General features: G+C 36.3%; 1 protein-coding gene across 2 annotated transcripts in view; it reads left to right on the top strand.

Annotated features, from left to right (window-relative positions):
- The window catches only part of RAB28 (RAB28, member RAS oncogene family), a 93100-nt gene that overhangs the window by 51854 nt on the left and 14047 nt on the right, over positions 1-27199 (top strand). For both annotated transcript variants that reach the window (XM_074274518.1, XM_074274519.1), the window contains exon 5: positions 24175-24278. In XM_074274518.1, coding sequence (XP_074130619.1) covers positions 24175-24278 — 104 coding nt within the window. The remainder of the gene's footprint in view (positions 1-24174; positions 24279-27199) is intronic.

The raw sequence follows: 27199 nt of genomic DNA, 5'->3' as shown, positions 1-27199 counted from the left end.
TTTCAAATTGTTAAACTATAGCTCCCAGATTATGTTAATCAGGTTATTACCAAATTTGATTCCTTTGAGGACTTAGTAATTTAATATAGAAAAGAAGCAAACCTTTGTTTGAATAGATAAAATTCTAATTTTATGTAAATCACTTTAAGATAAATAAATTTTCAATAGAAAAATGATCAAGGAATATATGAATAAGATGTTTTCAAAAGAAGAATTTGAAATTACAAATGAACACATGAAAACATGCTTCAGATCACTAGAAGTAAGAGAAATGCAAATTAAAACAGATTGTTTTTATCTCACACTATATAAAATGGTAGAGATGACCAAACATGGTGACAGTTGGTATTGGAGAGGTTGTGAGAGGAAAAATATACACTGATACATTCACTGATAATGAAACTTGGAACCGATGTAACATTAAAAAAATTTTGTTTGGAATTATTCAAGAAAAGTGACTAAAATGCATATCCATTTTGGTCCAGCAATCTTGCTGTGAGGTTTGGGCACCTCAAGGAACTCAAAGACAGAAACAAAGGGCCAGTATGTGCCTTTTGCAGCACATTTTGTGATGACCAAGAACTGGAAGCAAAGTGATGGCCATTCATCGGGGAATAGTGGAAAAAGTATGGTCCATGAATGTAATTATATATTATTGTGTTATAAGAAATTATGAATGTGAACAATTTGACCAATAACCGATTTTGAAAGTACTCTCTCAAAAGTACCTTTTTAAGAATAATGAAAGTCAGATTTAACACACTAGGGCAGTTAAAGAATAATTAGCCTTTGACTTAAGCAAAAAAGAGAAAATAGACCAAGTTGCCCTAAAATCATGCAATAAATAGATTGAAAAAATCCCTGCAGAAATATCTTTGGAACATGGGGACCTCAATGCCTCATTTTATATAAAGGCTAATGCCAGGTACCGAGCTTTGAATTATCACTAATGTGCCAATTGTAAGGAATTTGCTCCAAACATAGAATATTTTGTCCCAAAATAGTAGCCAAAATATATGAGAAGGCTCTTTTTTAAAAGAAAAGATACAAACTATTAGCAAATTATCAAATAAGAAAAATTACAGAAATACAAATTAAGCAACTGAAATATTTTATTTTCTGTACAGTTTGATTGGTAAAAATGACTCATAAAGGAAAAAGATACATTTTAAAATTGAGACATACGTAAATGGAGCTATAAATTGATCTTATTATTCTGGACCACAATTTGGAACTAGAGAACTAACTAAGCTACTATCTGACCCTATGAAACTACTATTAGGTATATATCCCAAAGAAGTTAAGATAGAGGAAAATGACTTGTAGGTACAAAATATTAATAATAGCACTTCTGTGGTAGCAAAAAAGAAAAAAACAAAGAAAGAAAGAAAAGAAAAGAAAAGAAAAAGAAACAACCCAAACTGGAAACAAAGTAAACCCCCCTCAGATGGGGAGAGGCCGAACAAATGAGATAGATAGCCAAAACAATCACTGGGTCTCGTAGCAGGGCCCTGGCCAGTCTTGAGTCTGTCTGCTGGGCTCGCAGGAACAATTATGTCCTCCAAACCAAGAGAACTTGTAGAATCCTTCCTATGCATTAGCCATAGAAGTGTTCTTTGTATTTCGGGAGGGTTGGTGTGTTGCCCAGCATTCTCAATGTCTTCACCTAGTTATTGTTTCCAGGATGGAATCTTTAACCCATTTGCAACTTAAAACTTCATTATTAAGTCTCATTTTGGTCTGTCTTTTGTTTGTCCCCCCTGAAACTATTGCTATTTTTTCTTTTTTTTTGGTGTTCTCTTCTGTAAAAGTAGGTGCTTAGTGGTACTTTTACTTTGCATTTATTTACCATTCTTCTGAACTTTAAGACCTATTCCATTATTGTGAAAGTGCCACTTGGCATTTAGGAATGTATTTACTCTTCTGTGATGCCATTTCCAGGATATTTCAGTGTCTCTACGGGGTAGAAGTCACCTTTCCCAGGGTGGGCGTGGAGTGTGTGCTCCCCATGGCTCAGATTCATTGAGGCCCTCATTCTCTTTGACAGAGAAGCTGATTCAGAATGAGAAGTGAGCAGCTCTTTTTCCTTTTCCTAACTCTAGGCAGACCAGATACCCCTGCGCTTTGGCCAGCCCTTCCCTCCCCATCAGTTCTTAGAAGTATGGGTCTGCCTCTTAACTGGTGGCATTGCCAGTTGGACCTATAGATATCAACTCGTGGTCATAGTGGAACTCATCATCTTTATTCATACCATATATCCAGTCAGTTTTCAAATCTTTTCACAATATCTAAATGCTTTGTATGTATTTATACCTCTTTATTTTATATTTGTTTTACATATTCACTTGTCTTCCGCTTTACTGTATAAGTTTCTTGGGAATAGAGTTTATTTTACTTTTTTTTTTTTAATCAATCGTCAGTTCATAGCACTATGCTTAGAAGAGATTTTATTTCAAAAATATTTATTTATTGATTGGGTCTTCATTGAAGTTTTTTCCTTTGGGATCTTAGGAATTTCTTTCTTAATTATTTTCCACTCCTTCTGGCCCAATTTGTTGATTTACTTTGGTTAAGTATATTTATTACAAAAGTAACAATTATATTTAAAAAGCATTCCAAAACATTTATATCTGTGTGTATATACATACACACATATTTGTTTTTAATAGAGAGAACTTTTAAATACTCAGGCAATTCTCTGGGCCCAGTGAATAATATTCAAAAAATGTAAATATTTTTAAAAATCCCACAAATTGTTAAATTATTTGAATCTGAGTTCCATTTATAATAAAAATTTAAATTAGAACCACATTGAATAGCACCTCATACTTAACTAATTGGCACAAATAATTAAAAGTAGTGAAATAGTGCAAAGAAAAAGTTAGATTTGTTCATTGCTGTTGAATTTGCAAGCTAGTAGAATATTTTTATAGTAGTCTGGCAATATGCAGTTAAAATTAGAAAAACAGCCATACCTTTTGACTCAATAATTACATCGGTGTCAGTAAATCTGAAAATATTAACTCTGGGGGTGGCGATGCTTGCCTGAAATCCCTACTGTTAGAGGAGGCTGGGGTTGGTAGATTACAGTCGTGCTAACTGCATTGAGACATTAAAATGGTGATCAAAAAAATTGGTGGTCAACAGGCTGTTCAAGGAGAAACAGACTGGCCTAGGTAGAAACAATGGAGCAGAGTTAAGTTTCTGTGCTGATCAGCATGGAATCAGATCCAGAGAAACTGCTGTACTTAGAGATAGGAGATTGGGAGGGCCATTTTCCTCAGCCAGTTCATGCAACTTCCCCCAAAAAAACCAACCAAAAAACTAACTATTCAAGAATTTTTGTATGGCTTTAAAATTTTATATTGATTTTTATACTACTTAGGATTAAAAAAAGAAAAGAAAAAAAACTGCAAGCAGCCTGGTTGCCTAATTGTGTGGCTGACAAGGATACACTATAGTAAAACATCATCAGGATTGACAAGTCTGAAAAAGATGAAGTAATATGGGAAGATCATCATGAAATAGTGCACAATATAAGATGAATACCCAGGAACAAGGACTAAAATTTTAGGTTTTCTGTGTTGAAATTCACTTATCACAAAAAAAAAAAAAAAAAAAAAAAAAAAGGTTTAATTAATTGTATGGAAATTTAGTAACAAATTTATAATTATTTTCTAAAAGTGAATTAGCAAAATAGAATCAGTATTTCCAGCTCTAGCTCTGTTTTTGAGTCATATCCAATTCTTTTTACCATCCTTGATGTTTTCTTGTCAAAGGTACAGGAGTGGTTGGCCATTTACTTCTGTAGCCTGATCTTGCAGATGGGAAACTGAGGCATGCAGAATTAAGTGACTTGCCCAGGGTCATGCAACTAGACTGTTTCTGCAGTTTTATTTCAGCCCAGGAAGATGAGGTGATTTAGGCCACCTGGCTATCTCATCTAGATCCCTGTGCTTCTGGTGTTTAAATTTTTAGTTAAAAGCATTCACTGTGTGCTATTTGTTTGAATGGCAATAAGGTTAAAGCATCTTACTTAATGGTAGCAGTAAGCTTCTGTCAATTCAAGGGACTTATCCTTTGTCAGGTTCATTTTTCCCTTCATATGAAAGCATTTTCTTACTTATGTGGATAAAAAAAGACTTTTTCCTCAAACTTAAGCTTCATTTCTTTGGGAGTTATTAGAGAGCAGTATGGAGTCCTTTGAAAATTAAGTAAAAAAACTAAAATTCTTACGTAGAATTTAAGGCAAATCCTATATATGTATTTTTCTTTGTTTTGCTTTTATTTAATTGTGTTTGAATAAGCATAAATAATAAAAAGAAATTTCTATCTTCAGTAGATTTCAACATGTATCTAAAAAAGTAATACTAAAAATGGTGACATATGCTGCATTTGTTTCATTTTCTTTGAAGATTTTTTGTTTTTCAGTTTGAAATTTGACAGAATTGTTCATCTTTTTATTATTAATATAATATACACACAATTTAATATATATTTAGCTGTATATGTGTACACATTTCTTATGTGTATGATGTGTGTATATGTAGGTTTTCATATATATAATTTAAAGTTAATATTCTAATGCATTATATTAAATCTTTGTGCTAAAATGAATTCCATATCAATGGAAATTTATTTTCTCTAGGATTGAAATTAAGCTAACAGGATTATTTTGTAGCTTTCAGGCTAGTACCCATCCATTTTTTGTTAATAATTGCCAAAGGCTTGCTAACATGTACTCTGATGATACATTTGGATTTTTGTTTGACACTGAACATAGTCTTTCCTCAAATTACTTGGTTTCTTAGTGGCACAGATGAAGCAGAGTATTTTTTATGTATTGCTTAAATAGATTGTTTCTTGGCTTATCACATTAGCTTAGCACCATCTTCTGATAGTTTTTTTAAACTACAATTTAATACTGTGGTTTAAAGGAAATTTGACTATAGAGAAAATGATTTTGTACTTGTGGAAGTACCTTTTCCTTAATTAAATTATTTTCCCATAAAAATGTTAGTGGATAGAAATAAGGTACATGTTAGTTTTTTAAATTATTTTTATTTGATTTAAACTATCCAATATTCTTTGACTATATATTAATTTTTACATGCATCAGGGCATCTTCTCTTTATTTTGGTGAATAGATTATTTTAAATTTTGTTTTCTATTTTTTTTACACATAATTTAAAGCTAACCTCATCTTTCCAGAATCCATCTATCTAGTCATCTTTCTTATATGGAACATGGGAATAAACACTAAAGGCCTCTAAATGACCAAAAAAAAAAAATACCTAAACGTCTACATGCTAAATATTGTTTACTTTGTCTACAGGAAAGCCTTTCTGACTTTTACTTAGAGTCTATCTATCTATCTATCTATCTATCTATCTATCTATCTATCTATCTATCTTTTAACCTTGTGTGTGTGTGTGTGTGTGTGTGTGTATATATTTATATTTATATTTATAAATACATATATAGATATATTTTTTTAACCTTATGCTCATATAAGGTTCATATAAGCTTTGCATATCTGTTTTCCAAGCACATATCCGATTAGAAATGGCAAAGTAAAAAGGGAAGGGATAATAGTCTAATTGAGTAGAGGTGCATCATACCTTAGATCCATCTAGTCCAAGCCTGGTTTTTTGTTTGTTTGTTTGTTTGTTTTGTTTTGTTTTTAATACAAAAACAAGGCTCAGAGATATTAAAGTACTTGTTTAGCATCACTTAGAAAATGTTCTAGGTAAGAGTTGAGCCCAAGTTTCACTAAGTCCAGCTCCCTCTTCACAATACCTTATTCTCCCTTAAAGAAAGATATTACCTATCACCTTGTCAATAGTAAGCTGCAACAGCTTCTATTTGTATAAGGGAAGAGATTTTAAAAAATAGAAGAAGATCAAACCATTTTCTAGGAACATTTTGCATAGGGACAAAAGAACTCCATAAAGTTTTACCTGAGAGCATCTCTCCATTGCAGCTCAACATGGTCATTGTTATTTTTCCTTTTTAATTTTCAAGAAAAGGTTAAAGTGTGTGTAAGAGGCATAGAACATGCCCAGGTCACCCAGTTGGGAGACAGCGTGTATTCCCTGTTTAGTGAGTGGGCACACAATGTTTGCGATCCTCTAAGAAAGAAGGGATGAGTGCATTTTAGAAAGATTTCCCTAAATACTGAACAGATTAAAGGTGGGGTTTGAAATTTCCCGGGCTGGAATCTTAGCGTTGCTCCCCCTTTTCTTACTCACAAAGTGTGGCTTTTCCCCAGCCGTGTTCTTTTTTCCTTTTCCTCCTCCACACTTGCCCACTTCTTTGGATGGCTCCAGGATCCCACTAGCTGTTCTGGCTCGCCCCTTGGGCTCATCCCCTTCCTAACTGTTCCCTCTTTCCACATAAAATCGGTTGCCAAGCGCTATGTGTTGCTTCCCCAGTATCTCTCATCATCTGCTCTATTTACATAATTTCTCCCCGACTTCAGACTTCCACCATCTTTCACCAAGACTAATGCAGTCACTGCTGAAGGAACATCACTTAAACCATTGGGAGCAGGATGAACTGGGGGAGAGAAGTGGGCCGGGAAACCAGTTAGGGACGTGCCTCTACGTGATCTGCATCAAGGTGATGGTCGGGTGGACAGGAAAGACTGAGATGTAGGAGAGGTTGTGCAAGTGGAGGTGGTGAGGGTTGACTGGGTGAACATGGGGCTAGGCCAGATGAGACTGGGGGCGAGGGCCTGAGCTCAGCCATTGGAAGGCCAGGAGCCAAGGAGCGGCCTTTAGCAGCAGAAGGGGGAGGGTCTGGAGGTAAATAAAGGCAGAGGCCTACATGGGGCTTGTTGGTATTGGGCTATCTCGCCAGGGCCTCTGGTGATCACCGGCATGGCATTGACCCTTGGGGCTGAGACTGGGGGAGCGGACTTCCACGCATGTATGTGGGGATCTGTGTGTGTGTGTGTGAGAAATGAAAGAATAGGAGCATGGAGGGGTGGAAATAATATGGGATTAGGGGGAGAAGCCCTAAATAAAAATCATTCGCTGCATGCGCACATAAGCACACATGAACTTGTGTCTGTGACTCTGTAGCTCTCTTGGAGTCACCTGTGTAGATAAGAACTGAACCCACAGGGGCTGCGGAGACCCCCAAAGGAGAGAATAGAGCTATAGGGAGTACTTACCAACCAAAGGAAAACTCAGGAGGAGAAATGGTCAGAAGGATGGGAAGAAGAACCAGGAAAGAGCCTGGAGGGCACAGAAAGTCTCAGGGAGAGGGACTATCTCCAGTGCCCCCCACCTGAAGGCTGGGAATGGAGACGGGAGCATCAGATCAGGTAGGTGACAGCCAAAAGCTGTTTTATTAGAGTGAGGAGGTCAGAAGTCACACTTTAAAGGTTTGAAGAGAAAGTGAGAGGAAGAAGTGGAAGTTAAAAAGGAGGAGTTTAAGTAGATTGGAGAGAGCCAAACTTAATTCTATTGCCTTGTGTTAATTATTTCCTATTTCTCTTTTGTGTCGCTTATTTTGTATAGGCTTGTTTTTTTGTTATTTCCGCCATTAGACTGTAAGCCCCTTGAGGACAAGGACTACCTTTTTTTCTTATTTTGTCTTCCCATTGTTTTAGGTACTTAATAAATTTATTGATCCAGTAATACAGAGGTTTAGTGAGAGATGGGGGAGAGTTAAGCAAATTGAAAGCTATAGGAACTGATAAGCTAGGAAGGGGTTAAAGGGAAGGAGTATTTGATAGGTGGGATAATTGAAAGAGCAGTTTAAAGATGGAAGAGTTTGGGATCAAGAACACACAATAAGTTTGGGAAGGAGAAAGGCTTATCTCTTTATGGAATGGAAAAAAAGGGATTGGGGATGATGGCAAGAGATTTTGAGATAAAGAGAAGGGGGGGAGAGTAGGAACTCACAGCAAATCACCTTGGGTTTCTACATAAAGAGGCAAGGCTTCTGTCGAGAAGAGCTGGGAAGTGGGAGTTTGGGGGGGTTTGCAGAGAAGAGAAGATTTGGGGAAGCTTCAGGGGGAAGTCATTGAGGGGATCAGTGGTATGTCTTTGCTGTGTTGGGCCCGGAGTCAGATCCAACAGGAGGATTTTGTGGCTTCCTCCAAGTTCACTAGCTGCATGTGAGAGCAAGAAAGTGGGAGTGAAGCAGTTGTGAGGTTTGGAAAGCCAAAAGTAAGGACAAATCAGGGGGACTAAGGGACAGCAGAAGGAGGGAGCAAGGCTGGGGGATCAGAATCAGGGTCTTAATATGTCTTCAGCTGGGGAGGGACTGGAAATCTTTGGGTTAGGACCACGAGATGGGTTTATTCTAGGATGCTTGGAGCTTTTAAAGAAGAAAATGGGGAAAAGGAATACTTATGACTCTTCCTGACTATGGGAATGGAGAAATTAGGAGGGCAGCAGAATGAATGTTGAGGTCCCTGAGACACAACACAGGCTTTGAACCTTTGAGAATGGAGGAAGAATTCCCTATGACCTATAGATAATAGCTACTGTTGTCCTGTAGAGCGAACACTAAAGGGAGGTTACTGAGCGTGAGGGCAGCAAAGGGAGAGGAGAGGTGTCAGTGGGGGACAAGGAGTGTGAGTGGGGGACAAGGAGTGTGGTGATTCTCCTTCCAAGACCAGTGTGTACAGAGTGAAGCTGTAGCTATGGCTGAAAATGACAGTCTACTCTGCAGCATCTTCTGGGGGAAGCCATATTTCAGGGAGTGTGAGCAGATAGAAACAAATAGGAGAGGGAGAAGTCCAGAGTGATGGGAAATTTGTTATTTTGGGATGGGAATCCCAGAGGGCTAGGGAATGAGATAGACTGGATTGGAATTGGGCATATAGTTTGCTCTTGGGACAGTGGAAATTTAAGGAACGCAACGGGAGGGTGGGAGTTTGATCTCCCCTAGAGGCAATCTGTGCATGATGAATTTGGATGTTAGTCTTCCCCCAGTAAAGGTTAGGAGGATGAAGCCTTTGGATTTTGGCTGGTTTTCTGGGCTAGATTATATTTAATCATGAAACATATACAAATGAAATGCAAACTAATATCAGGATGAGGAAAGGCACTAGCAGCTGGGAGGACCAAAAAAGGCCTTAAATAGAAGGTGGTTCTTTGTGTGTGTGTGTGTGTGTGTGTGCTTATAGGTTTATTTTATTTTTTAATTTTATAATTATACAATTTTTTGACAGTATCTATGCATGAGTAATTTTTAAAATAACATTATCCCTTATATTCATTTTTCCAAATTTCCCCTCCCTCCCTCTATGCCCTCCCCTAGATGACAGGCAATCCCATACATTTTACATGTGTTACAGTATAACCTAGATACAATATATGTGTGTAAATCCCATTTTCTTGTTGCACGTTAAGTTTAGATTCTGAAGGTATAAGTAACCTGGGTAGATAGACAGTGCTAACAGTTTACATTCACTTCCCAGTGTTCCTTCTCTGGGCATAGTTGTTTCTGTCCATCATTGATCAACTGGAAGTGTTTTTACTCTTATTTTTTAAAAATTAATTTTATAATTATAACTTTTTTTTTTGACAGTACATATGCATGGGTAATTTTTTTTTTTTTACTACATTATCCCTTGCACTCCCTTCTGTTCTGAATTTTCCCCTCCTTCCCTCTACCCCCTCCCCTAGATGGCAGGCAGACCCATACATGCTAAATGTGTTATAGTATATCCTAGATACAATATATGTATGCAGAACCGAATTTTTGTTGTTGTTGTTGCACAAGAAGAATTGGATTCAGAAAGTAAAAATAAGCTGGGAAGAAAAACAAAACAGCAACCCCATAGCAACCAATAAATGCTATTATCATTCCCTTTTTGACATGTGAGATCACTGAGACAGGCAGAAGTTAAGAGACATGCTCCAGATTCAACTGCTCCTAAGTGTATGAGGCTGCTTTTGAATTCGGTTCTACCTGACTCCAGGCCCAGAGCCCTCTCCACTGCCCATTAACCTTCAGCTTATTTGACAGCCATGTACTAAGTATTTATCATCTCTCCATAGAGTTAACAGTTTAAAATGGGAATAAGTCATAAATGCAAATACAAAAGCTATATCTCTGATAATGCCCAAGGAAAAATCTGAAGCGCTTTAATTCCACATATTTCATTATTATCGCAAATGAAGCATTAATAAGTAAATAAATAATGTTTAAATGAATAAATAATCACAAGTGAAATAAATTAATAAAATTAAATAAGTAATAAATAAGATAAATACATTCATAAATAATAAATTAATAAAGTAATAAAAATTAATAAATGGTTGTATATAATTTGATGTATATGTTTTTCTATACTTGGTTTTTTGAGTAAGCTGTATTCCTTTTACTTTGTAAGGGTAGGAAATTTCCAGCCCACATGGGTATTTTAGCAGTCAATGTAATATCTGGACTAGCTCTCTGGAGGATCTCTGAACATTAAGCTGGCTCCATTATAGCTGCTGCACCAGAAACTCACATTTTATCCCAAACCAAAAAATGATTAAGAAAGTCAATAAGAAAGTACAGTGAGTGACTTACTCCAAATTTCACCCAAACAAAATGAGCCAGAAGCCTATAGCCAAAAGAAGACTAGTTCCAGGAAATTAACCAGTAGCTCTTCAGTAGGCCTATGATGAAACAAAACCTGTAGGGTTTTGTTGTCATGAAGGAATAGAAATGGAAGGTTCTTTTCAGAAAGCCCCAGGGAAACCCACAATCCCCAACATCATCAGAAAACTGCAGGTGGGCTGCACCCTTTCCTCCTGCCAAAAGAGCTCCATTGAACATTGAGTTCTTTGTGGCATAGAAGTACTCCAGTCCAGAGGCCCCAACGTCCAAAACACTGTACTGAGTTGCTATCGAGGTTTATGAAGTCCCACTATTCTGAACCTCAGTTTTGGGGCCGTAAAGATATAAGAACTTAGGTGACTCAGGGCAAAACCAGAGTAGGGCCGGCCCCACCCCACCCAAAATCATAGTAGAGAGACTAAGCTTGCCATACTCATTTCTGGAATTAAATATAGAGTGATGAGTAAATTGAAGAAGAGAGTAACTGATAGAAAAAATGATTGCAGCTCTAGGAACAAATAATTTTGTAACCACTGCAGTCGTAGATAAGAAATTAAAACTCTTTAGGAAAGAAATGAAAAGAGAATAAATGATTTAGAAAATGGTTCACTTTATCCAAGTGATGATTCCCAGAAAATAAAATTTGAAAAAGAAATATTAGAATGTAATAAAAGATTTTTAAAAAGAAAAACATAAGCTATCAAACTGATGTGGATAATAGGTCACATAGAGATTTTTTTATTAATCTTTGGACTCCCTGAAAAATCATGATCAAATTAAGAAAAACCCTAAACATTTTATTTCAAGATATCATAAATAAAAATTACCCAGACATAGAGAACAAATTGAAGATAGAAACAATTCACGAATCATCTCCTGAAAGAAACTTCAAAAGGTAAAACCTCTGTAATATTATAGCCAAAATCAAGAGCTCCCATATCAAAGAAAATAAATTCTACACAGCATCCAGAAAGAAGCTTAACAAGGAACAGCAATAAGAATTATACAAGACTTGGCAGCTTTCAAGTAAAATGAAAAGAGATCTTGGAATACAACATTTCAAAAGGCAAAAGGTTCAGGCCTTGAACCAAGAATAATTTACTTCATCAAGCTGACTTCAACTTTGGAGGGAGATGAAATGGATTTTTAATGTAATAAAGGCCTGTTAAGCATTTCTTATGGGAAAAAAAAGAGCTGTAAAGGAATTTGAAATGCAGTTATAATATTTTAGAAGCCTAGAAAGGTAATTTTTTTCTTATCATTAAAAAGAGCATATATGTAGAGCTAATCCTAATAGAAAAAGATGAAACAGTTATCTCTTCTGACTCTTGATGTTGTCTCAAAGTACTGATGGGATGAAACAAACAAACGAAAGGCTTCGAGGTGTGTTTGCTTTGTTCTGAGAGTTTTGAGAGAAAAGGGAAGGCACATAGAGAACTACACTGGCGTGGAACACAGTGAGAAAGGGATGAACCTTGCCTTTTTTCCTCATTAGGATGTGTAAGGAATCCTGGAGAAAGAGGCAGTCAACGGATCTCACTTTGACCTAGAACAAAGATGATTTCAACATAGTAACTGGTAGAGGCTGGTACAGAGTACATCAGATTCAACCTGGAAACAATGGAATAGAGTGGGAGAGAGGTTAAGAACAAGGATAATATAAGGAAAGAATAGCTAAAAAAGCTCCAAACTTTAATTCTGAAGAGGTTTTAGGAAGAAAATTACTTAAAGAACTAAAAAATAAAAAGAATGTCCTAAAATACCTAGGTTTCTTAGACAGTTAAAGAATGCCTGAACAAATTGTGGCATGTGAATAAGATGTAATGTTTGCTATAGGATAAAGTGAACAGAAACTGAACTTTATACAAAGGCATAGCAAACATCAGAAAACTAACTTTGAAAAGCCTAAGTTGTCTGATCAATGCAGTGACTAACCGTGTCTCCAGAGAACATCTGATGAATCATATTGCTCATCTCCTGACAGAAAGGGCATGGACTTAAGGTATAAAACGGAAGGTATATTTATGAAGATGGTTACATGTTTTTCTGCTTGATTATGACTATTTTATTAAAAGTTTTTTTTTCCTCCATTTTTTCCTCTTTTGTTTGGTGATACTGTGGTAGAGGGGGATTAAGAGTAGTAATTCCAAACAAAAAGGAGGCCATTGAATTTTTTTAAATGCATAGAAGATAATAGAAGGAAGTTTAGAAGGAAGTACAGTCAAGCAGGATAGTTTAAAGCAAGCTGTGGAATTTATTTTATGCTTAAAAAAACCTATTGATATGAAGTGGAAATTTGTGATTTTATATAGAATCTTCTTTTTGTGTTTCATTGTATATATGGGAAATGCCCCTCTTTTGCTCTTTAAGTTTAGAATTAAAACCATTAATTTGTAAGGTTTAAGAGACTGTGTCCTCTCTCCTTTTACATTCCCCATGCTGAGTACACATTAGGAAAGGCCATGGTATAACTAGGAAAGCATTGGAGTTGGAGTTTAATATATCTGTAAATAGGAATAATAATACTTTTACTGTGATGATTGCTATATTTAGCTTTACTGGGTAAAAACTTGTCATGTTGACTAGACATCCTGTAACACGTTTCATAAGTTATATTTTCATTTTAGTATTGTTTTCTTGAAATTTTGAGCACCTTTAAAGGTGAATTTAAAATGAAAGTTGATTTGAATGATTATAAGCTAGAAAAAGATATTTAGAAAAGTTTCATTTTAATTTTATTATTTTTTGGATCATTTTATTGTTATGGAAATAAGTTTTTTTTAAAAAATCTTACTCATTTTCACCTAAATGCTAGTATTTATTTTTATTTGAAATAGCTTAAGATTTGTATAAAGTTAAAAGTAATTCAGAAAATGCGGGAAGCACACTTTAGGCAGTTTTTATAATTCTTTTGAATTAACTAACAATTCTTCTAATACAGTATGATTTACTAAGCCATCCTAGAAAGATAGCATTAGAGAGTGCATGACAGTGTAAAATTAAACACATGCTCACAATCAAATTAATGTAGTTCATCTGTCTTCAACTAATAACAATCTGTCATGCTATCTATCTGAGTAGGGGCATAAACAGTTTATTTTGTGTTTGGAATAACTTCCTGGAGGTAGTTAATGTGACATGTAGTTTGTTTGAAATGAGTATAACCAGATCAACACTCTAGATGTTTTCCTGATAACCTAAAAATTACTGAGAAAATTTGTACTAGGCTTATATTTCTATTTCTTTTTTAGCTTCCTTAGGTTATAGCAATAACATTTTTTCTTGTAAAATATTCCTTTTTTTTGGACATCATATACTTTTAAGTTTGAGGTTATTGAATTTAATTGTCAGTAGCAAAAAAATAGCAGTTTATGTTAATGATTTTTGTGCAATTAACAATTGTACACTTATTATGATTAATTGCGAAATATTGCAGAACACTCCCTTTTTTGCTGTAGGGTCATATAAAAATTTCAACCTACTTATACTAAATAATGGTGGCTAATTTCTATAGGATGAATTTGTTATCAGGCTGAATATTTGGAGAAATATGTAAATATCTAAATCAAAATATTTCATATGGTCAAAGTTATTATTTATTGACTATTCAAGAATTTAATAAACTAAAATTTTATTTTTAAATTTTAAATGCTCATAACATATAGTTCAAGTGATAACTAATCTGATTTCAGTTGATGAGTTTGAAAGCTTTTAGATTTAACACTCTTAGTGGAGAAATGATTTGTGTGGAGACTTAACTAATGATTTCAAGGAACTATATAGGAATGAGAAAATGTACAAAAATAAAAGCTATCTACTAATATAAGAAGAAATTATTATTTATATTATTACCCAGATGTACTTTGAAAGTCTTACCTAATTTTAGGTACTATATATCAAATTTTAGGCATTTACAAATCAAATTTAATAAATTATTAAAACTATTTGATGTATCTATGTGGGCTATTTACAGTAAATGATTATTTAAAAATGTAACTTTAAAATTTGTATGAACAGCCACAAATACTTTATAAACAACTTTCTTTTAATTTTTTGCAACTTTCTTTTTATCATTTCATAGAATAGTAAATTTTGATACTGTTATATAATAATGATTGATGTACTTATTTTTAAAAAAAGTTATTAGTGTATTCTTTTTGAGTCCTAACGAGTAAGCAGTTACTTAGTAGAAAGTTGTTTAAATATTAGTTAGTTTTATATCTGTTTCTCTTAGTTTCTTCAAATAAAATTATGAATTAAAATTTCACTTTAAATTTATCTGCTTCTTAGTACATTATGTTGTTCTTTGAGTAAGACTTTTATCTTTAAAAAAATTCTAGTTTTGTTTAAGCTTATTACTATTTTATAGTTAACTTTAATATTTATATATCCAGATTAAATCTGTCTTTTGAGCATTGATGTCTTCCATTTTCAACTACATTTTGGACATAACCATCCCTAATTGAATGTCCAAAATTATCTTTCTCTTATTTATTTCTTCTCCAATTGCTCATAGATGGTACCACCATTCTCTTGGTCATCCTAATTTGATACCTTTCATGGTCTTTAACTTTTCTTTTTTCTTTGTTCCACAGGTTGAATTATTTCTGTCTCTTTAGTATTTTTTCACAACTGTCACTTCTCCTTTCACATTTCTTCTGCTCTAGTTCAGGCCATTATTACTTTGTGCTTGGGCTGTTTTAAAAAATCATTAAGAAGAAAGAGAAAAGGAAGGATACATTTCATCAGGATAAATCCCATCAACTATTCTGATTTTAGATAATAGAGGTTGAAGGGTGAGGGATTGATTTTTCCATCTCTTCTTCAGGGTGAAGTTTGACCGTTATAATCATACAGTGTCTGGTTTCCCTGCTGTGGCCGGTGTTATTCTTTCCATTGTCATTGTCATCACGTGTATTTCCTCCCAGCTGTGGAGTGGGAAACACTTTGCCTGTTATAGTAATCTTTCTTATAGTCTCTGGCAAGTAGTTAAATCTCTGGGCCTGGCTTTGGACATCTTAGTCACTTAGTATAATGATACATTTCCAGATTGTTTTCCAATTCACAGCTCCACCAATAGGATGTCGGTGTGCCTGACTTTATATGTTCTTGCCAACTTTGACCATTCTCTCCTTTTCTTATCTTTGCTAATTTGTTAGTTGTGAAATGTGACCTCAGTGTTGTTTTGACTTTTATCTATATTTAGTGATTTGGGGTGATCTTTCATATGTATTTTAATAGTTAACAATTCTTTTGAGAACTGTACGCTCATATTCTTTGCCCATTTGTTCATAGGGAAATGACTTTTGGTCCTATATCTGTGTTAGGTCCTTGTGTATCTTTAACTATCAGACATAAGAGATATTTGATGTAAAGTTTATTTTTCTCCTATTGATAACTTTTTTCTTATCCTAGTGGGCTTCATTATTGTAAAAAAAATTTCAGTTTCTTTTGTTTGATTATGTTTTAATCTTTTGTGATTGCCTTGATCCCTTGTTTGGACAAAGACATGTTTTTATGTCTTTTTTTAAAATTATAGTTTTTATTTACCAGATATATGCATGGGTAATTTTACAACATTGACAATTGCCAAACCTTTTGTTCTAATATTTCCCCTTCTTCCCCCTCCCCCCGATGACAGATTGACCAATACATGTTCAATATGTTAAAGTATAAATTAAATACAATATATGCATACATGCCCAAACAGTTGTTTTGCTGTACAAAAAGAATCAGACTTTTAGCCCATGAAGGAAATAAAAAATGCAGGCGGACAAAAATAGAAGGATTGGGAATTCTATGTAGTGGTTCATAGTCATCTCCCAGACTTCTTTCCCTGGGTGTAGCTGGTGCAGCTCATTACTGCTTTATTGGATTTGGTTCATCTCATTGTTGAAGAGGGCCACGTACATCAGAATTGATCATCATACAGTATTGTTGTTGAAGTACATAATGATCTCCTGGTCCTGCTCATTTCACTCCGCGTCAGTTCATGTAAGTCTCTCCAGGCCTTTCTGAAATCATCCTGCTGGTCATTTCTTACAGAACAATAATATTCCATAATATTCATATGCCACAGCTCACACAGCTAGGAAGTGTTAAGTGTTTGAAATCCTATTTGAACTCAGGTCCTCCTGACTTCAGGGATGGTGCTTTATTCATTATACAACCTAGCTGCTCCCTAACTTCTAAATTCTTAGTTTAATTGTAATCCTGGAAATTATAAGTAACAATGAGGACAGATTGTATTTAAAGAGGCAGTAACTGTTGTTGAGTGCCACTTTGTAACTCATGGTTTAAACATTTCACTTAACAAGAACACTATTCATTTTTTAGATATAATTTATTACGCCTGAGTATTCAACTATACCAGAGATACTACTTTTATTTTCAGGTAATTGATCTAGACTTCCTCTGCCTCAAATTTCTTTATCCTTAAAATGTTATATTTTTTAATAGTTCAATTTGCTATTGAAGCCTTTTTTAATGAATGATAGAGGTGAGATGTGGGCCAGATTATACTGCAATTAACTGGTTTGATACACTAGTTGAATTTTCAGGCACAAAAGTTTTTGTCCATGATTTTACTGAAGTTTGGTGGGGTGTGCCATGAATCCTCCGTACTTGATCTGTGTAACATGTTTTTAGCAGGCATTTCAGCAGACACGTAGATATTTCTACTTGACATGTATGTATCATTTTTATGGTGCCTCAAAATGCATTTAGAAAAGACATTGATAAACTTGCATACATCTAGAGCAGGATGATCCAAATGGTCACGGGGCTCCAGATCAGCATATACTAGGATCGCCAGGAGGAACGAGGTGTTTAGCTTGGGAAAGAGAACACGCAGGTTGCACGTAACAGATAACACAAAGTGTTGGAAATGCCGTCCTATGAAGAGAGAGCGCTTTGTGCTCAAGGCCGCAGTGTAGATCCAGAAGGAGGTGAACCTTGCACAGAAACCTCCTCACAGAGTGATCCCTAGCCACAAGCAGAGTGCTCCTCACTGAAGTGCCTTTAAGGAAAGGCAGGAAGGAAATTTCACAGATGCACTAGCTATCTCAGGGAGAAGCTCATGTTGGAAGTGGCTGAATTTGGCCTCCTGCAGATTGTAAAATGTAAGTAATAGTGATGGGCATGAAAGGGCAGCCCAAAGGAGGAACAACTAGTCGGCTGTAGAGTAGGTAGGAGCTAGGAAAGGCTAGGAAGCAGGAGACGCAGGGCATTCTGATGATTTGCCAAAGTGGAGTTGAAACTCAGTGATTACAGACATGTTCTTGAAATCTATCTAACAACAAATACCAATTCAAGAAAATAGATGTAATTAGTAGAAGAAATTATATTCACGGATGTCCATCTTTTTTTGACTTCCTTGTAACTTCTTTTGTTCTCTGCTATGCATCTTTTATACTTTATTCGTTTTTTCCCCCCTTTCATCTCCCTCACCCCCCAAGCAAGCTATTGTTAAGAAAGGGTGTATTTATGTATACATATGTAGATACATACATGCATACACATACCCACACATATCTTTCCTATCCCTGCTGACTCTCTAATTAAATTCTGCTCCTAACTTTCCTTGCTGTTGCTTAACCTCCCCTCATCTAAGGATCCCTCCCTTGTCTTCTTCCCTTATCCTTTACTTCCCCATCCGCTCATCCCTACCCCTTATTTCTTTATAATTTTTGGCGGTACTTCTGATACATTGAACCCATTCCCGATGTGAGTAGGTTTTCAGAACTTTGAGGTCCCCCCCCATGTTTCTGAGTCTACTTTTCCTTTGTACCTCATCTGTATGACATAATTACTATTTTTACCTTAATTCTGTCTCAATCTTATTTTGAGCTGCCCCATCGTTGATGTCAATCTTAAACATATGCTATAAATTTCCCATATAAAAAAACAAACCAACATTTTGTCCATGTTGAGTACCTTGAAATTAATCTTTGGGTATTTGCTCTTATATAATACATTTTCTATTAAGTTCAGGTTTGATTGATAGAAAGTCCTGAAAATCTAAGTTCAATGAATGGCCATTTTTTTCTCATTCAGTATTACAGATAATTTTGTTGGATGTGCGATTTTTGGCCGCAGGCCTAGTTCTTTTGATTGTTGGTAGACATGATTTCAGGATCTGCAGACTTTTATTGTGGCTGCTGACAAGTCCTGTACAATTCTAATTGTATCTCCTCCAGCATATTTGAATTGTTTTTTTCTTGTTTCTTGCAAAACTTTGTCTTTACTCTGGAAGTTTTGAAAATTGGCAATAATGTTCCTGTGCTTTCCACAAAGGGTCTCATTGAGACGGTGAGCAGTGGATTTTTTTTTTTCTATTTCTCCTTTCCTCTCATGTTCTATCACTCCAGGACAGTTTCCTTGGATTATTTCTTGCATTATTGTGTCAATGTCACAAATTTTTTTTTTTTGGTCACAATTTTCTGGTAGTCCAATTATATCCTATATTTTCTCTTCTTAATCTGTTCTCCAGATCTGTTGTTTTTTAAGTAAGAAGTTTCACATTCTGTATAAACTGTTTTTGTTATTTCTTGATCTCATAGTTTTCCTGGCTTTCCTTTGCTTGATTCTCATTTTTAGAGTGATTTTCATCTTTGAGATTCTGTTATCTCCTTTTCTAATTAGTTAAATTTTTTCCCCCCATAATCTTCTTGGTTTTGTTTCTTTTTTGGATGGTTTTGTTTCACTATATTTCTTTATTTCTTTAAGTATTTCCTCAATGTCTCCCATTTGATTTTTAAATTCTTCTGTAAATTCTCTCTGAGCAGAGCGCCATTTCCAGTTACTCTTTGGAATGGAAGTTTTTTTTTTTTTTTTTTTTTTTTTTTTTACACTAAAGGTATCTTCTTCTGAAGATGAATCCAGGGCTTCCCTGTTCTCCTGCTAAGCACCCTTAATCCTGGAGGGGGGTTGCTGCCTTTGCCTTCTCAACTCTCCCCTCTGACCTGGAACCCCAAAGCAAGAGCTAACCCCGCTGCCCACAGCCATCAGCATCCCTGCCCCTTCTCCTCCTCCTCCTCAGGCTGGTTCTGTCTCCCCCAGGGCCATCTCTGCAGCTCAGCTGGGCCCGGAGTTCCCAGTCAGCGGAAGTTCCCTCAGTCTTCCCAGAGTTCTGGGAGGTGAAAGTCTCTGTGGTTCCTGCCCAGGCTCTAGCCACACCAGCTCACCCCCAGACTCCCCACTTGGTGTTTCTGCTGAGCCAGCCTGGAGATGTTTGCATTTCAGGGCTTAATCCCTTTGGGGTGAACTTTGGGTAGTATCTGGAGCACCCCAGTTCTGCCCCAGGTCTTCTGGATTTTTTACTGTCTGTGTTCCCCTCAGATTTGATGTATTTGTGGGGAAAGTTGAGAGAGTTTGAAATTGACTAAGTTACTCTGCCATCTTCCCAGAATCCTCCCAATGTTTTTTCTTTAAAAAAACAAAATTATCTCTAAAAGTTCTAGCCATGGGAACACACAGTGTCATTTTATTGGTATGGCTCAGTGCTGCCCTCGCAGGAATGAATTGTCAGGAACTATAAAGGTGCACATCTCCTAGTTATCTGAGGATGGTGCTGGGACTTGGAGCTACTGCTACAGAGAGCGAGTGCAAGATGTGTTTGAAATGTCATTTGTGGGCAAAAGAAATTCACTTTCCACAAATGGCAGTAATCCTAGCAGCCTCAGCAGGGCTGATGTGGCATAATGGGAATTTTACAGATTTTACATTATTTTTTTAAAATGTGACTTATTCAGCTTGAATGACTCCTTTTCCATTTCTAACAGATTGTAGTGAAAGATAATGATATTTTTAAAAGTACAAGAAAGGGAGCATCTTTATTTTCAAGAGATATGTTCCAAAATTATAGATAATGGTTTATGATTATTGTCTTCTTCTGAGAATAAAAATTTTAGAATTCAAAGTAAAGATTATCTAATCCAATCCCCTACTTTTATAGATAAATTCTTAGGTAATTGACTCTCATTTAGTTCATTCCACTTCATGCTTCAAACTACCCGTCTAGAAACACATCCTTCTTAAAAACCTTTTTTTCTCCTTCAAGTCAGTCAGTAGAAATAGATAGTATTTATTAAGTGCTTGGCATGTGCCAGGCGTTGTGCCAAGTGCCATTATGGTACTCGATCACGTTTAGCCTTCTTATACAGCCTGCATCCCACATACGTCCTTCACCGTCAGCAGTTTCAGTCTTATCTCTGTGAATTCTTCTGAATTTTTTGCTCTAGACAAATTTGCTCATGCATTATCTCTTGAAATTAACTCAGTTTCCCCCACCGCAGTCTTGCTCATTTTAATTGGCCCACCTGGAGCACTCCTTCCATTCCTTCAGGGTTACCTGGATTTTATCAGTTCTTCAAAAGTCAGCTCAAATCCTGCCTGCCCAAAGCCTTCTCTAACTGCCTTCGCGAGAAGTTGTATTTCCTCCAGTAATTTTTGTCTGTGCTTATTTGGCACTTAGCCCTGTGACATCCTTCTTTCCTTATTGTGGCTGTGACGCAGCTCGTTAGTGTAGGGCCCCAGGACGAGAACTCATGGTGCACTTTCCAGGCACGATGGCGTTTTCGTTCTCTGGGTCATGTTATTGGGAGGGAAGAAAAATTCCCAAAGTTCTTTAAGTGAAGGCTTGCTTAAAGAAGAGCCAGAATAAAGAATTGGAATTTTGGGGTCACCTCAGGATCAATCATGAGTCATGTTTTGGAATGCTTCGACATCTAAGTAACAGTCGTTTTTCTCATGACTTATTGGGCATCATTCCTTGAAAATGGCCAGATAAACTGTCTACAAAATATCAACATATTTTTCTGCTTAGGGAATCATTAACACTCATAAATCCTTGAAGGAGTCGTTTTTAAAATCCATAGTCTTTGGAGGAGCTTAGAAATTTTTCTTTTTTACGGTGAGTTTGCAGGTAGAGCACAAGCAAATATTGTAGCCCTCAGAGAAAGAATAAATAGTAAATGGAAAATATTTCCTTGAAGCTTCTTCTTCCTCTTGTTGATACTCCCCCCAAAAGGTGCTGCAATTCCCACATTCCAAGAGTGAATGTTAATTAGCCATTGGGTCAGAAATTTATTGAATAGGCTTGATCTATTCTTTCTTATTTATCATCCCCAGCAGACGAGAAAGCATAGCTAAGAAAAGAGGAGGCATCCTAAATGAAAACAGGCCTATCTGTTTCTTATCTTGCCTAAAACATTTGCATTGGGAAAGGTTGTGAATGAATCTCCAGGGCGATAAGAGCAGCTTGTCTGGTGGGTTGCAGATTTGGACCTGACTTGGTAGAGTCTTTTTGTTTGTATTATCTAACCTTCGGCTTGGAGTTGAGCGTAATGGCCTAGTGAGGTAGATTAGTTTTGTGTCACTGGAAAAGTGGATGAGCGTGCCGTTCATGCCTTTACCCAAGTCACTGATAAAAACGTTCAATAGCACGGAATCCTGTGGATCTTTGGATGCTCCACCGAAAACCCCCCTGCCTCATTGACATTGAACATTAACAAACACTCTTGGAATCTGTTGACTCAGCTGGTTCAGAATCCATGGCCTTGTCCAATCATCCGGTCCCCATCCCTTCATCTTCTCTCTGAGAATCGTGATGCTTTGTCAAGTTCTTTGCTACGGTCTTGGTAAGCTGCATCTGCAGCAGGCCCAGATCTCCTGGTTCACTGATCTCTTAAACAGTGTAGTAGGCTTAGTCTGGCCTGTTCTTCATGAAACTCTATTGATTTTTAAAATCCCTGCTTTCCTTCAGCCAGTATCTCTTTAATGCTTGTTTAGGGGAGAATGAAGTAAAATTTACTCAATGTTTGGCAATTCCAATAGACCTGGGATCAATCGCGCTATCCGCCTCCAGAGAGAGAACGATGGGACTGAATGTAGATTGAAGCTTAGTATTTTCACCTTTTTGTTTATTTGTTTTCTTCTTTCTAGTGTTTTTCCTTTTGATCTGACTTTTCTTGCACAACTAACAATTATGGAAATATGTTTAAAAGCATTGGACATATTTAACTATATCAGAATGTTTGCTGTCTTGGGGAGGCAGAGAGAAAAATTTAAAACACAAAGTCTTACAAAAATGAATATTGAAAACTGTCTTTAGATGTTTTGGGAAAAATAAAATACTATTAAGAAAAAGATAAATGAATTGCTTTCTTTATTAAGATAATTATACAATGAAATTAATTTGTAATTATTATATAATAATGCTTAGTGTGCTAGGCTAACTTCTTTTGGTATGGGATGCTTTTTGATGGTGGAGAATATTCTAATTAAAAAAAAAGTCACATTGCTTTATGTTTAACTGGTTAGTGATTCCATCAGGGATTTTTCCTAGTGACGTTATTTGTTCTTGCTTTTGTTGTTGTTGAATTAGAAGTATTTTAGTTTCAATATTATGATAAACTGTAGTATAAACATTAGTGCTAATAGCTTAGTATTTTAGTTGTCCACAAATTAATGCCTGTGGTATCTGGGCGTTTTTAGGCCTGTTCTTGTAAACAAGGCCTCGGTGATGTTTAAGGAACAGCAACATGTGGCCAAAAAAAAAAAAAAAAAAAAAAAAAGCTCCACATTAACCAAGGTAAGCAGTATAAATGGGGTTAGGCATCCCCTGTTAGACCAAAAAACTCCTACAGAAAATCTCCAGAGCCTACAAATTAAAGACCTCCAATATCATTTTAAATAAAGCCTTTTATGTAGCATGAGAGCATTTTTTCAGTTGATAATCAATTGCCACTATTATGCAGGCTTACTAGATTTGCAAATTTACAAGTTTTTACAAGTCAGTTGGGTCCCTTCCTCAGGAAATCAGTTTAAGTTTTTTTTTCCTGTATTGACTCAAAGAACCTAGTTGTCCTTAAATCCTTGTGAATATATTTGCCTTATAATTTGACGGCATTGAGTCAACACCCATATTGGTACTGCCATGCAATAAAAAGGGAAACTTTTCTATATAGATTCCTGTTACTTCAGGATCAGATATTTGGAAAAATTGGAATGTACACGATAAAACCTGTCAAGATTTGAGTTCCATGTTCTGCTTTTAGCACCTAACACTTCTCTGTGAAATGCTGTCTTGTTTAAGTGCTTTATTTCCAGTGGGCCCATCATGGGGAAAATCAATGAACACCACTCTCAAAATATATAAAAGAAAGAAACTTTCCAAAGGAACTTTCTGAAGTCTCATTCATGAAATTAGCAATATTTTAATAACAAAATCAACGAATATTTTGATGTGTTTAGACAGTAACTAGATGTTTGCTATAAAGCCTCGAGATGACAAAACTTGAAAAAAGTTCTAATTTTGTTAGATTGTAAACTATTTCAAAGAAAAATTGTAGCAGGCATTTGTTTCATTAACATAATTTATACTGAATAAATCTTTGTTCTTCAAATGAATTTATACATTTATTTTCTCATTCATCACTTATTTGGTATCTACTATGTATAAAATACAGATATGATAAGCAGACATTGCTATAGAACAGAAATAAAATAGAATATATTTTCTTTCATGTTAGCTAAAAATAATTTAACAGTTTTATTTAGAAACACTAACATGTTGGATTTGTTTTTCTTTGAATGTCTTTCTAGTTGATTTGGAGCATATGAGAACAGTGAAATCTGATAAACACCTACGGTTTTGCCAGGAAAATGGCCTCAGTAGCCATTTTGTGTCAGCAAAGACGGGAGATTCTGTAAGTGTTTAATATAATTAAAACCCACTTGACTTTTGTGTCCTAAGTTTAACTATTTGACTCCTTTTGTAAGGTTATTGGAGCTGTATGTGTGTGTTTGTGTGTGTGTGTTTGTGTACATTTGTGAGGAAATGCCCTTTTCAATTCCAAAATTCTAAAATGTTTTAATTTTATAACTATTTCATACTGGTAGTTGAAAATTCCCCTGTGTTGTTTAGAGTAGAGGTGGTTTACCAAACCACTTTTGTATTTCCTATATTCACCAGTACTCATGAAAGTTCTTGACATTAAGCAATTTTCTGGGCTATGTTTAGTTTAGGCTCTAATGACTTTCTCCCTCTATTTGAAAACCAAGTCAAATTCTCTATAAAAGTTGGTTGAAATTGGTTTGTTCTGGAAGAGATGACTCTTCCCCCAAATATTTTGTAGTCCAAATGTGGATTTTTGCAATTCCAGACTCTGTATCAAGGACAGTTTTGTATTTGATCCTGTTTTAGATGGGTGTGGGGTTGGGAGCCTTCAGTTCATAACATACACTTAGTCCTGGGGAAGGTGAAGAGAGGATTCTTCACGTGGCTTTTTCAAAAGATACATTGACAAGTAAATTGTATTTTATAAAGGGCAGTCAGGAAGGCCCACAATGCTGATATAACTATTCTTTAATTCAGTAAACTCTGGGTGTCTGTTGGTTGCAGGGAAATAAGCAAGAAGGGAAGGCTGGGAGGCCGAGGGGTTGGCAAAGCTCTCCCTTTAATTAAGTTTAAAAGACAAGGAAGGTAAATAGACTGCTTGTGGTTGAGGTTATGGAAAAGCCAGACACAGTTAAAGACAGCTAAACGACAGGATTGTTATTTGAAGCAGGGATATTTTGAAGATTACTTGGAACAAGTCTTTCCAACCTTGAAAATATTAAACCAGAGATAGCGATGGAGCAGCTAGGTGGTTCAGGGGCTAGAATGCTGGGCCTGGACTTGGAAAGACCCGAGTTTAAATCCAGCCTCAGACACCCACTAGCTGTGAGACCTTGAACAAGTCACTCCACTTTCTTTGCCTCAGTTTCCTCCTCTGTAATTGGACTAGAGAAGGAAATGGAAAACTATACTAGTCTCTTTGCCTAGAAAACCCCCAAAATAGTGTCAGGAGGCATTGGATGTGACTAAAATGACCAGATGACAAGAGATTAAACATTGCTTTAGATAACAATTACGGTTGCACTGTGAATAATTGTATGGAGGTGCTTTCCACCTTTTAAAGAAAAATGTCTTTCAGTTCATTGCTCTTTTGATAAAGAATTCCATTTTTTTTGATATATATAAAAGATTACTTGAGTAGAAACACATGGTAACTTCTCAATTAAACCTCCAGCCTGGTTTTTCACCAAGCTGGAGTCGGCACCATTTTTCATCTGCTGGCAGGTTATATCAGGTGGGAAACAAAGTGTACTTCAAGGAACTGTGGGTTCTCTAGGTCCTCTGGCATGGTTCCTATCTCCTTCTGTGCCTCAGTAGACTTTGACCTGGCTGTGGTCCAAAAAGTCACCATCATACAATGTGGCAAGGACTCTGAAGAAGCCGGCCTGTTCTTTGTGTGCTGGGCACAGGCCATCATTGTGCCCATCTCGAGCCCGTTCGAGCTTGGTAGAACTTGCTAAAATGTCAGGATGGTCTTTGAGAGCCTTGGCCCAGCGTACACAGCCACAGACACCCCCAGATAATGGAGCAAGGCCTGAGAAAAATCAGGAACTTCTGAAGTGCCAAACCTGGGCCCAGTCACCAGAGCGAAGAGCGAGGACTTCTCACAGCTCCTTGAATTTGAAGCTCAGTAAGCTGGAAGCCTGGCATCTCAGCAGAGGACTGGGTCATGGGTTCGGGGATGGCCACATTTTGCTAGAGGGACCTTCTTCCCCAACTGGGCGCCGCTTGGTCAGGCAGTGACCCCAGTCTGAGTCCTGGCCAAGTCAGAATTATGGTGAGGCTTTGATTCAGCAGAATAGTCCCCAAGACCTTTTCCCTACTTCAGGTCTGCTCTTGGCTCCTAATTGGTCTTCCAGCCTCCAGTCTTTGCCTTTTTTATCCATTTTCCATATAACCGTTAAATTGACATTCCTAAAGTACAGACCTGACTGTATAACTCCCCTGCTCAAGAAACTTAAGTGGTTCTCTCTTGACTGTAGAATAAAATATAAACACCTCTGTTTGGCATTTAAAGCTCTTAATATTCTGGCTCCAAACCTATTTTTCCAGACTGATTTCACATTAATCCCACTCATTCACTCTCTTTTCCTGCCAAGCTGGCCTCCTCTCTGTTCCCCTTAGAAAACCTGCTATCTCCCACCTCTGAGCTTCTGCCCACAATGCTCTGCTCTGCCTTCTCACCACGGCCTCTTGGAATCTCCAAGCTCCCTTTTCTTTTGTCTTTTTTCCCCCCAAATTTATTTGAAGAAACAGAATAAGAGAAAAGGAAAACAGAAAAGGAATACAGAACAAAATGAAATAAAAGAGAACATTATCTTGTGTCCAGCAGAACATCAGGGAAGATTTAAAATATATAACAGCAAATATCAATTTAAGAAAGTACATATATTAGAAGAATTTATATTCATGAGTGTCTGCCTTTTCTTTACTTCCTTGTAAATTGTTGTTTTTTTTTTGTTCTCTGCTGCCCGCTTTTTTTTACTTTATTCTTTCCCCTGTTCCTTTCACCCTCCCCATCCCAGCAGGCTATAGTTAAGAAAGAATATATTTATATATGTACATATGTAGATATGTATACACACGCACATCCATATGTCCCTTTCACCCCCCACCCCCAAGCTGGCTACGGTTAAGAAAAGATATATTTATGCATACATATGTAGATATATACATATAGGTACCCCCACATATAAACACACCATTCCATACATGTAGATATATACATAT

The sequence above is a fragment of the Sminthopsis crassicaudata genome, chromosome 6 (genome assembly GCF_048593235.1).
Source record: "Sminthopsis crassicaudata isolate SCR6 chromosome 6, ASM4859323v1, whole genome shotgun sequence".
NCBI lineage: Eukaryota > Metazoa > Chordata > Mammalia > Dasyuromorphia > Dasyuridae > Sminthopsis > Sminthopsis crassicaudata.
The sequence above is the reverse complement of the archived record's forward strand: the minus strand, read 5'-3'. Positions and strand labels throughout refer to the sequence as shown.